Source organism: Pteropus alecto, unplaced genomic scaffold (assembly GCF_000325575.1).
Source record: "Pteropus alecto unplaced genomic scaffold, ASM32557v1 scaffold88, whole genome shotgun sequence".
In the NCBI taxonomy this organism is placed as follows: Eukaryota; Metazoa; Chordata; class Mammalia; order Chiroptera; family Pteropodidae; genus Pteropus; species Pteropus alecto.
In genome coordinates this window covers 9,527,108-9,539,132 of record NW_006494611.1, presented here as the reverse complement: position 1 = coordinate 9,539,132, position 12,025 = coordinate 9,527,108, and the positions used below count along the sequence as shown (strand labels likewise).

Below are 12,025 nucleotides of genomic sequence, written 5' to 3'. Positions count from 1 at the left end.
TCAAATCCTTGCTCTCTTGGCAAGTTACTTAATCTTTACAAGTCTTAGTTTCCTCATTGTAAAGTAGCCATATGAATGATGTGGTACCTTCAAGGTGGCTGTGAAGATTTGTGTAAACAAATGATAACAAATGGTTATTAAGAAGTTAATAAATGTTAGTTGTTATTGTTTTTATTACTACTACTACTACTACTACTACTACTACTACTACTACTATTATTATTATTATTATTATTATTGATATTGAGACCTAGTCCCTGGACCACAAAGACACAAGATGCAGTTTTCTCATGCGTTTTAGCCTAGATGTCTTCAGTCTTTAGCCTGGTTAAAGAAAGTTATATCTGGAGACTTCCCATCTGCACGACTGCTACAGATGTCACAGTAGTATAGAAGGTATGAATGTCATTAAGGCTTAAGATTCTTTATCTGAGCTGTAAACAAAGTCAGGAGGCCACAGTAGTCATAGGACATATCGAGACAGAGCAGTCTAATTGTGGCGACAGAATAAGAAATTAGGTAACGAAAAAGCAAACCATTCTCTAATTGTCAATCAAAGATGGTAACATATCCCTAAAAAACATGAGTAGGCTATTACCTGGACTTATGAGTATCAAGAAACAAATATATATTAATTCATCACTTACCTCTAAGTTGCTGGAGTTCCATATTCAAACTCTCGATGTTACTCTCGTAGAACTCAAGATTCTCAAGGGTCTCTGCCCTTAAGGATTCCTCTTGCTTCTCCTCTAGCATTAAGCTGAGCTCTTCTTGAGCTCGGCTATACATATCCAAGTCCTGTTCCATTTCCTGAATCCTCACCAATACTAAGGGACACTGGGAAGTTTGGTCCAAAGTCTTGTCCACACTCTCAGGGGCCTCCTTTTCTAGTGTCTCACAGCTAGGATGGTCACAGGTTAGGAGCTTAGGGGGTACCATGTTCATTCTCTGCTGTGCCGAGGGAGGCAGCGGGGCTGGGCGAGAGGGCCGTACTGCCAACGGTGGTTCGGGTTTCAGCTTCTGGTCCACCAGCAAGTGGGGAGAAGTGGATGCTGAAGTACAGGGACGGGGTGGCGGTGGCCTCAGAGCCTTTCTCCTCTCAGGCAGCTCCTGCTGGGCGATTAGCTTTGAGGAACCTCTGACGATATCCTTCTCGGAGCTAAAGTCCATGATTGAAAAGTGGCGCAAAATTTTATCTGGTTCTGTGCCAGGCCCTGACAAGCTCTTCTCAAATTCCATCAGCTGTTGTGTCAACTTCGAATCCAGGTCACTGCTGCCCTCTCCCTGTGGGAACGCCATTGCTTCCATGGCGGGCGCCTTGTCTTGCAGACCAGGCTTCATCTCTGATCTCTCTGATGCAGAACAAAAGCAGGCAGCATTTTTTTCTTTGGGCGTGTGGTGTTTTTTAGCATACCTTGCCCAGCCCTGGAGCTGAGGGCTCCACTGGCTAGGTCTGACCCCCTGAGAGGCTGAAAGAGAAAGACTGCTGTGAAGAGGAGACACTGGCTTCTTAAGGGTTTTCGGCTGCGAGCACATTCTTCTGGAAGGTAGGCTAGAATAGTCTCTAGTCCTTGCTTCTAGAGGGACAAGGTCAGAGAAGTGCTCTGAGCTTGGGTGGCTCCCTCCTGCTCTAGAACAATTGTGGTTTTTCTGCAATTGAGGATGAAAAAGTACGTGAAGTTGGGAGGAAACGCCACTGACTACCTCTGAAGGGTCCTTTGTGGAAGAGTCATTGGCAAGAGGCTGTTTGCACCCTGCGCCTTGGCTTTGTGGGGACCCCCCGGGGGTGCCCTCAGACAGATGAGAGATTTTGTTCACTTCATTCTCAGAGGTCAGACGATCTGGGGGAGAAGCGGATGTTTCAGAAATAACACAGTTGGACTTCTCTGCTGTGTCCTCTGCAGAGTCATGTCCTTTTTCCTCCGCTCCTAAGGAGTCCTCTGAGCCATTCAAAGACGTTTCAGGGACCACGGTAGGGCTGCTTTCCTGTGGCGGTTCCACGGTTTCTTCCACCCTTGTTGTAGGACATAACTTTACGAACCGGTAAGGAAAGATGCCTGTCCTGCCCTTCAGGGATCCTTCTAGCCAGCCGTCTTCCAGGGTCCCCAGAATCCGGATTTTATCACCGACCTCAAAATCCAGCTCATTCGGCTCCAGGGCTTGGAATCTATAGAGGGCAATTCCGTAGGTCCCTGGTTGCTCGTCCTCCTCTTCTGGTCCCCTTTCTTCCTCTCCTGTAGGGGTATCTACTTCACCATTAATGACGCAGTCATCGCGGTTTCCAGAACTTACCGACACGTCCACAGTCCTCAAGGGCCCCAAAAGCTCTACAAAACCTTCTGGAAAAATGCCTCTTCGACCCTCGAGTTCCCCTTCAAACCAGCCTGGTTCAGGAACTCCGATAATGGTAATCACATCCCCTTCTCTGAAGTCCAGCTCCTCATCCAGCTGGGCAGAAAGCCCCATCAGTGCCCGGGCTTGTCCCATTGAATAGTCTGGGATCTGGAGCAGGGCACTCTGTGAGTGCCACTGCCGGCTTTGTGAGGAGAGGCAGAGCTCCCGAACACAGGAGGATGGGAAGAAGCCCCGGGCGCCCCAGCAGCTTCGGCCCTGCAGCCAGCCAGCAGTGGGAGCGCCATCGAGAATCACTAAGTCACCTAAAGGAAGAGAAGCAAAGACAGTGACCTCAGTAGGCACCCCAGAAGAACATTACTACAACTACTAGTGTAACTCATGATTTTAAACATCAATCCAATTCCAGGAAATATATGCCTAGAGTTTTAAGGGCATGAATACTTTTGACAATTTAGTGACAATATACTGAACATTCTGGTAAACCAGTGGTTGTCAAAGCGTGGTCCACTGGACCCTGGTGAGGGGGGCTCCCCAAGGTCCTTTCAGAGGGTCTGTTAGGTCAAAACTATCATTTTTTCCTTCATATACTTCAGTCAAAACAACATGCTGCAGCAGACTGAAGACAGATACAAATATGAGAATCCAGTCTCCTCCTATTAAACCAAATATTAAAGCGATTTGACAAAATATAAACCAATGTTGTGAGAACCAAATGTTCTTTGTTTAGAAAACTAGTTATTTTTCATAAAAATGCTCTATTTATTTTACTATGCCATGGGTTTTAAAAAATGAATCGATAAATATTTTTAAAATTTCTCAGTTTTTATAGCTAATATGGTACATATTAGTAGACCCACATAAGCAAGAGCTCTTTAGGGTCTCAATATCTTTTAAGAGAATAAAGGAATCCCAAGATCAAAACATGTGAGAAATGTTAATATAAACAATATCCTCACAGTCTGTGCCACTAGATTACTTTATAAATGATAAACAGTATATTCATATCCACTATAGTCCTTTGAATAGATAGATCTAATTTCTCATGCTAAATTACATTCAGTATCAAATATAGAACAATGAAAGCTGCAGGAAAAGGTTCTTTGCTGGAGGCATAAAGTGTGGGCAATAAACTCCTCGTTTATTTTCTCAAGGCCTTTTTGAACCATTCTTACCCTGGAAATACATCACAATGAAATCTTAAAGGAATATTCTAGCAATCAGTGCTTTTGTTTTTGAAAAGAGCCTATAGTTCCAATACTGGTGTTTCAGGTTATCTTCATAAAATAGAAGCTAAACAGTTAGCATCTGTCTTACTGTTGAAAAAGTTAAGGTAAAGAAAGGATAGGAAGACAGCGTTTGTTTCTGGAAAAAATGAAATTAAAGTTCAGTCTTAAAGGATTCACTTTAATTTTAAAAAATTATAGTTTTGCAATAAATTGTTTCATGACAAACTTTTAATGATTTGATTATGAACTATTCATTTTGTAGATTATCAGTTTTAATCTTATTTTAACTTAATTCTTACTCGACACCTAAGTCAACTTTTTTTTTTTTTTTTTTTAATGCCTACGCATCTGGTATTCCTAGGTGGTCTCCCATCCAAGTACTAACCAGGCCCAACCCTGCTTAGCTTCTGAGATCAGAAGAGATCAGGCACACGACTTTACTTTCTTGAGTAGAAGTGATCAAGGAATACAGTGTAACTGGCCCAAGTAAAATAAGAGAGAACAAAGCACCTAGTAAAATCATAAAAGTCATTTTTCAGTCAAGCATATTTGAAAACTGGATTATCTTTTAGAGTATCAACTTATACGCTTTTGTTTTTTTAAAAAAAACTAAGTCTGTCCTATCTTCCCACCAAGTGAATAACAGATTCCTTATTGTAGGTACCATTTCTCATTTGTATTTCAGGAGTCTGTACAATGCCTTTCACGTGGCAAGCATTCATTTTCCATCTGCTAATGATGACGATTCTTCAACTCCAACTCCCTAGTAAATGAATTTTATCTTCCCTCCAAAACTAGCTCTATGCTACTAACTTTCTTTTTTCCTCTAATTTCTTCTTTCAAAATATTTATTCCATCTATTACTTGCTCTTTGCAACCACCCTATTCCAACTCCCATCATCTCTCTCTTATAAACCTTGCCCACAGACACTATCTCATCTAGTCTACCAAATGATTCATGCCTAAAATTAAAACTATACCAATTTTATCATATCCTTCCCTGTTCAAACTTTTATCATGAGGCACGAAGGCTTCTTCCTACTGCCAAAGGCTTCTTCTCTAATAATCCTATTTTTACTACCTGAAATATATAAAAAATAAGTTTGCTTTGGACACTCTCTTAAGATGTTTAGTTGCTAAGCTACCTAAAGGTATGTTTTCACCTCGGTGCAATTTGGCATTCATATTCCATCATAATCTCCTCTGACCCAAACTTATGTTTTCACCTCAGTGCAATTTGGCATTCATATTCCATCATAATCTCCTCTGACCCAAACCCCAGCTACACAATATTACCTCACTTATGAGACCCTCTTCTACACAAGGGAACTTTCATTGTCTCATTCAAGCCTCTCCACCTGAAACCTTAGCATGCTTTTCTAAAAAAAACCTTAGAAGCCCACATACATCTGGGCCATCTGCTGACTATTAAAGAAATTATTCCTTATATCACTAATTTGGACACTTATATCTTTATATACTAAATAGCACCTAACGTAAAATTTTGCACTTTAGGGGTAGGCACCCAATACATTTTCACTGATTTAATACTGTTTTGCTTAGATGTTCCTGAAAACTAGGGTCTTGGTCCTATATTTCTATTCTCATTTAATTTATGATTCGGTATTCACTGGTCAGAGTATGGGATCTTGAGAATTACAAGAGATATTTTTTCCCCACTAAATCTAAGGCAATTCCATCAGGACCACAGTGGGAACTCAATAGAGACACAGCTATTGTTCAAACACAAGAGACCTTTTGGTGAATCAGAAGAATAAAAGCGTGACATAACGCCCACACAACAGCCTTTGAAATGAACTGGACTTCTTAAACTGTAGAATTACAATATTTTCCTTGTTTTGCCAGATCTCCATGAAATCCTTTAAATAGGCCTTATTTTCCTATTTTCAGCTGGGTGACTGTTTTGAGAAGCTTTATTACCTAGCAGACTGTCATTCTGTTGGTTATTACTATATAATAAAATTGATTTTTTTTTAAAAAAAAATCACTATTTAAACATTGAAAAGTACTTTAGAGATAACTTTGTTCAACACCCTTATTTTATAGCTGTTACTGTATTTTTTTTTTTTTTTTTTTTTTTTTTTGCACGAGTCTCTCATTTTCTTCAGAGAGTCATGCTATTCCCCTGGCATCCTAGGCGATTCCTTAGGAATGGAGGCTACTTAGTGGTCACTTCCAGACTTCTGAAACAACAACATGGGGAACTCCTGCAAGACAGTGACCAGATTTGGAGAACAGAAAAATAGGAAGTATGGTGACTCTTAGGCAGCCTGAGCCTTTCACTCATGCACATTTATTCCCAGTTACCACACTGCTTGTTTCTTCTGGATGGATTTTTTAATTTAAATAAGAAATTCATTAGGAATAAGATGATAAGAACAAATGCAAATCTTCTTAGAATCTGAATATAACTGACTGTGGGAGTTAGGTCTCTCACTGAACCCTAATGCCCAGGGGACTGCGTGCTTTACGCAGATTGACCAGATATTGTGCTTAGGTTTCCATATGAGCCATATCAGAACCTTAATCCTGATATCTCACACATGACATTGCAAATTTATGACACAAGTGCTTTGACTGATAAATATAATTTTTTATTGGTCTTTTTTGGTGGTTGGAGAGGTAGCCTAGAAACACGAGGTTTAGGCAAGGGATAAGTATTCTGTGTTATGTAGGCAATTATTAATGATATATTATAACTCCTATTAATTCTTTTTTCTCTCCTCTGTCTTTTCCTTGTCATATTCTCATTTTGTTGTTCTCTCTCTCGCTCTCTTTTTTTTCCCTCTCTTTTATGTTTTAAGACAGTCAGTGGCCCTGCCCACCTGCATCGATGCTTCTAAGAGATAACTTTACTGCTGAGTTTAAATATAACTCAAAATACAGGTAACAGTACAAAGCAAGTGGATAGCTTTGGGGGAAGGAGAAGGGTGACACCTGCTGGAAGAACCACTAGTGGTTCCGATTCCAGTTAGAATCTACTTGGGAAAATGTACATGCACACAAAACTTCACAAAATTATTGGGAACCAAGGTCCCCTAAAGCACATCTATGAACTCCAGGAATCCCGGGTTAAGAATAGTAAAAGTAGCTAATCTTTATTAAGTGTTTACCTTATGTCAGATGCTTTACATGTATAACCTCATTTAATCTTCCCAACTGCCCCAGGATAGGAATTATTAGCCTCATTTTAAAATAAGGAAACTAAGGCCAAGAGAACTTAAGTAACAAGCCCAAAGTCACAGCTATTAAGTTGTGGAGTTGGCTTTAAATCTAGGGACATCAGGATCCTTATCCCCTGAGCTATATGGCCTTATCTGAATACATATATATCTACCTATTTTATAAAATAATTTTATAATTAAAAATACATCATTTTTTTCTCTTATTAATCCCCATATTTCTGAAAGGCAAGTAAATAAAAATTAATTAGAGTTAGCATAGTAAAATAAACAGATCTCAGACATGATCTCACATGCTTTTAAAGTTTCCAAATCCCGTCCTGACATATTAAATCACAAAAGTTTTAGGGAACAGGATTCACAGTACTAGAACACAGGGATATAGGAATATATACAACTCATGCTCTGAACCACTGATATAGTAAGAAAAGATATTTTCAGTCTAAGAAGTAGAAAGGCCATTCCAAGCAGTACACCTGAAAATCAGGAAGCCTAGACTTGAGTCTTATAAACTCGCTGTGCTTTCATTTTTTAATAATGTTGTTTCCAATTAGTAAAATTAATATCTGTTAGTGTGGACTGTCATGTACAGAAAACAAGAGAAATTAAAGTCATTTGTGTCTCCCACTCAGCTTCCCAGAAAAAGGCAAATTGCATAGGTACGCCTAACTTCCCCATCCTCAAACTGGAGGATACAGAGCCAAAAGAGATGAGAAAAGCATACAAGAAAAGAGAGCTAAATAGTCAGTGCACTTACTGGGGAAGAGGACCAGATAAAACCACTGATGATTAATACATCTCTGTCTAGTCTCTTTTCCTGTGTCCCCCTTGGGCTGTACCCTCTTCCTCTGGGCTCCACTAACATCTATAAGCTCATTAGGCTTCACTGGTTAAAAGCCGGTCAAGATAAGATCTACAGATTCCAGGACCCAGCCAGACCTTGCGTCAGCCTCGTACAGGTGATTCACGCCAGGGTCTTCCTGAGAATCTAAAGTGGCCCTGGGATCCCTGAGGTAACTGCAAAGCACATTCAGGACACATTAGACTAGTCTTCCCAGGGAAGGCGTTCAGCACGAAATTCTCTTTTTAGTACCTAAGACTTGATTGATTGCATGATATGTAAAAGCTACTTCCAGAAGCAATGCCCTCAAATTCCTCAAACGTTGTAGACATACTGCATATTCCCACTTAGTACATTCCCACACCCACTATTTGCTCCAGGGACCAGGTCTAGGAAAGGATCAGCCTGTGTCGTCTACGTCCTCTGCACAGCTCCAGGGAAAACCCTTTCTCCACTCCCTCTGACCGGCCTGACGTGGAACACAGCCCTCCAATAGGACAGCTCTGAGTAGGGACAGATAAGGTTCCCTGCTACAATATCATGATTTAGTTCTATTTGCCTTTCTAACATGATTAGCAAGGAAGTACACAGAACAGAGCTAGAGGCTCAGTGTAAAGTCAAGTGTAAGAAACTCTCAAACCTGATTTTGAGATTAAGGTCAAAATCTAATATTCCTTTCTTCTCACTAAGGGTTAGGAAGGTTAGTGAGGTTCCTCCTCTTCCTTCTCCCTGCATATACACTTGCACGTGCACACGTTCACACTCGCTCTCTCACACACATATATGCACGTTTTAAGAAATTAAGCCTATCCCTTCATTGCCATACTCAAAAGAGCAAGCACAATACTAATAACATACCCAATAAAATCTACCACTTTGATGACTATTCTGAGTCATCACAAAATTGCACTGATCATAAGCCAAGTTTGTGGAACACTACTGGTGTCTGTCTGTGCTTATGCAGAAATGTATGGACTTAATCAAGTACACTTGTTGAAGCGGTTTATAGTCCGTCCGTAGAGTGTCTATCAGAGTACAGGAAGTGAGAAATACTTGGAATATCACCGAGACATGGCTATGACTACCTGTTTGAAACTGCCTCCTTTTAAACTGGTTCTGATAGGAACTTTAATAACAGTACCTAATGTAGAGTAGTAAAATGGGGCTATTTTACATGTCTCTTTTTGCACCACAGTTTCTGCCCTACTATTATGCATTAATAGTAATATTGTTAGCAAAGCAAGATCAGTTTTTAAGAGAAAAAAATAAATGTAGTCTGACATGTGGCCACCGCATGGGGCAGTGGAAAAAGGATACTGGATTGGTAATCAGGTGATGTGACTTCACATTCTGAGGCCAAAACTTCTTATCTGCAGGTAACAATTCTTTAAATCTCATTTTCATTATTTATTAATGCAGTTAATAATACCCATGTTGCTACCTCCCAGGTCTGTGTTGAGGATCAAATGCTATAAATACGTTGGCAAGAAAACACTGTGGAAATTGTAAAATGTTGCTAAAGTATAAGGTATTGTCATTGTCAGCACTATCTTGGTATTGCTGAAGACTTTCTAGAGGTTAGCTACTTCTAAAAACTCCAAAAAATATCTAGTTGTCAAAATGGTCCAATTCCACCAATCTAATTTTAAATAGTCTACTCTTAGATGATGAACTTACCTCGATGGAGAGGAAGACTGCTCGATTCTTGGGATGTAAACTCACAGATGCAGACAAATAGTCTTTCTCCCTCTTTTAGACTGGGGATGGTCACAATTTCCACGAAACTACTGGGGAACTGTCCTGAAAATAAAAGCAAATATTTCCAATATTGAAATTTCTTTTTCTGTCTGTGTACCAGAACAAAAAACTTTTTTTCTGAGCCTGTTTATACGCTCTGAATTAAAAATTTGCCAAGTAAGAACACAGAGAATGCAATTCAATCCAATAAGCATGTATTGGGTGTCACACTATGCAAGGCACACTGCAGAGGGAAAAATGAGTAAGAAAGTCTTGGCCTTCAAAGATCTGAAAGTCTAGTGCAGACAAAATCTAGTTCAGACATAACCAATAATTCAATTCTGAAATCCAGTGCCGCAACATAGATATGCAAATTGCTATGGAAGTTCAGAGAAGGTAGAGAATGGGTTAGGAAAAAAACTTTTAATTTTATGATAAAGATAGCATGAGTCTGAAGATAGGTAGGGTTTTAACAGGTAGTAGTAGAAAGACAGGGCCTGTCCGTCGGAAAGGATCAGAAAGTTTGATTGATTCCAACTTCTAAATATGTCTTCTATCTGTCCACTTACCTCCAGACCCACTACTTTGGTCCGAGCCATCAGCATCTCTCACCTGGATTACTGTAACAACCTCCTATGCCACTTCCCTGTCTTCAGTTTTGTCCCTTCCTATCATCCTTCAATCTGTAACCATAAGCTTTCTAAAAATCTGATAAAAATCTTAAAGCACTTAGTGGTTTCCTATTTCCATAACTCCTTACCATGGCATACTCTGTCCTCCATGATCTAACTTCTGCTCATCTCCTGAGCACTATCTCCTCCTCCTCAACCTTCATACTTCATGCCATACTGAACTTTTCTCAGTCCCTCCATGTTCTCTCTTGCTCCAGGGCCTTTAGGCGAGCAATTCTCTCTGCCTATCCTCTTTGCCTTGCTAACTCCTACTCATCATTTCTGTCTCCGCTACGATATCATTTCTACTAGGAAATAATCAATTCTCTCCCAAATGTGGGTTAAGTGTGAATAGAGTCTGTTCTAAGAACAGTATAGCACACTCCAGCCCAGACATACATAAACATACATAAATTAAGGACTGAATTTAACACAGGTGCACAGCACAAACTTCCACTCTTCCCTAAGCTAATTAATGCAAGAAATTGGTGCTAAAGTATATTTAAAAGAATAGAAGAAAAGAAAACAAGTGCATAGAGAACAGGAGGTAGGTACATTTAGGGGAGAGGACAGCTTTAATAAACGTGAGCCAACCATGGATATATGAAGAAGTGAACAGGATGCATCATGCTCCCTTGAATAGAATGAAAGAAAGGGTGGAAAAGTTAAAAGAAGCCAGCCAGAAAAAAATATAGTAGAGAGCACCTTATGTTCCATCAATCAGAGATAAAAGTTAGCGAAAAGCAATGGTAAACAACAGGGGGTTCTAAAAAGAGGAGTAATATGTATTTTCATAAGAAAACTAATGGTGTTGAATATAAAGGATAAAGACCTGGGAATGGACAGTAAAGAAGTGAACAGAAAATCGGGCTGGGGACAGCTGGAATCTAACCATCCCAACCTTTTGAAAGAACGAGTGAGGAGAGATGAAATGGTAACAGACATTCTCTCCTTGCTGGTAGAAACCACAGTAAATACTTACAGAAAACACAAAGAGATTCTGAAGTCTATTGACTCAGGCTCCCACTTAATCTTTATTTTTAATGTGGAAAGAAGAAAGGGCCTGTGGTCCATTTTATGTATAACGAATTATGAGCCTCTTACCTGTAACATCCTCTTTCTTTCCTAGAAGCCAAAATTCATCCACCACAGCCAACACCTCAATAATATCTCCCACAAAGAGAGGCAGTTCTTCTGATACGCTAGGGCAGAAGTCAAAGATAGCTCGAACCACTGAGCCAGGTTCCATGTTTGGTAATCTGGAAAGAAAGGTTTAAAGAAATGGGCAATCATAAATATTTAAGTTACTGTAATACAGACCTATTGTTTGAAAATAATAAAGCTTAAGCTATATTTATAATGAAGTCAAAACTATTGACTTCAAACTGTCTTTTATTTCATTTAAAACAATAATTTCTTCATCTACTTTTCATTTGATTCTCAAAGTCATTATGGACTTGAAAACGAAAAAGTGACTTACACCCCTGAGTGATAGAAAAGATAGAAGTTGGGAAATACAGACTTTTCAATATGCCCGAAGAGGGCAATAAGGAAATGAACATTTTTCAAGTACCAGGCAACAGGGCATTTTTTAAATATGGTATTTAAAAAGTAGGAATTTTAAATACGGCATTTGATTTATTCCACATAACCATCTTTAAAATCAGGATACTGAGGCTCAGCAAGTTGGTTAACCTAATTTGTCCAAATTCACAGAGTTCATAGCCACAGGGCCAGGATTCAGACAGAGGCCATTCTGGCTCCTACCTACTGAGACTGTGTCTGCAAAAAAAAAAAAAAAAAGTAACGTGACGTGAAGAACAGCAGTAGGACCATTCCTCAACGGCTGAGATTTCAAATGTACTGAAAAGTAAAAATCCATAAAAAGATGAGGTGTGTTTAAGCACCAGAAAGGGAGAAAATACAGAGTATGTGCCCACCTGTAAACAATCAGCTGTGGGTAGCTACGTTTCTCTCTAGGTCTTTTACAAG

The 12,025-nt window shown here is 39.6% G+C and overlaps 1 protein-coding gene across 3 annotated transcripts in view; it reads right to left on the bottom strand.

Moving 5' to 3' along the window:
- Positions 1 to 11,292, bottom strand: part of DNMBP (dynamin binding protein) — a 62,047-nt gene extending 50,755 nt beyond the window's left edge. For all 3 annotated transcript variants that reach the window (XM_006925888.3, XM_015599935.2, XM_015599936.2), the window contains exons 1-3: positions 11,138 to 11,292; positions 9,303 to 9,425; positions 648 to 2,657 (exon numbers count right to left, since the gene is read on the bottom strand). In XM_006925888.3, coding sequence (XP_006925950.1) covers positions 648 to 2,657; positions 9,303 to 9,425; positions 11,138 to 11,282 — 2,278 coding nt within the window. In that variant the 5' untranslated portion in view covers positions 11,283 to 11,292. The remainder of the gene's footprint in view (positions 1 to 647; positions 2,658 to 9,302; positions 9,426 to 11,137) is intronic.
- Positions 11,293 to 12,025: the final 733 nt, after the last annotated feature.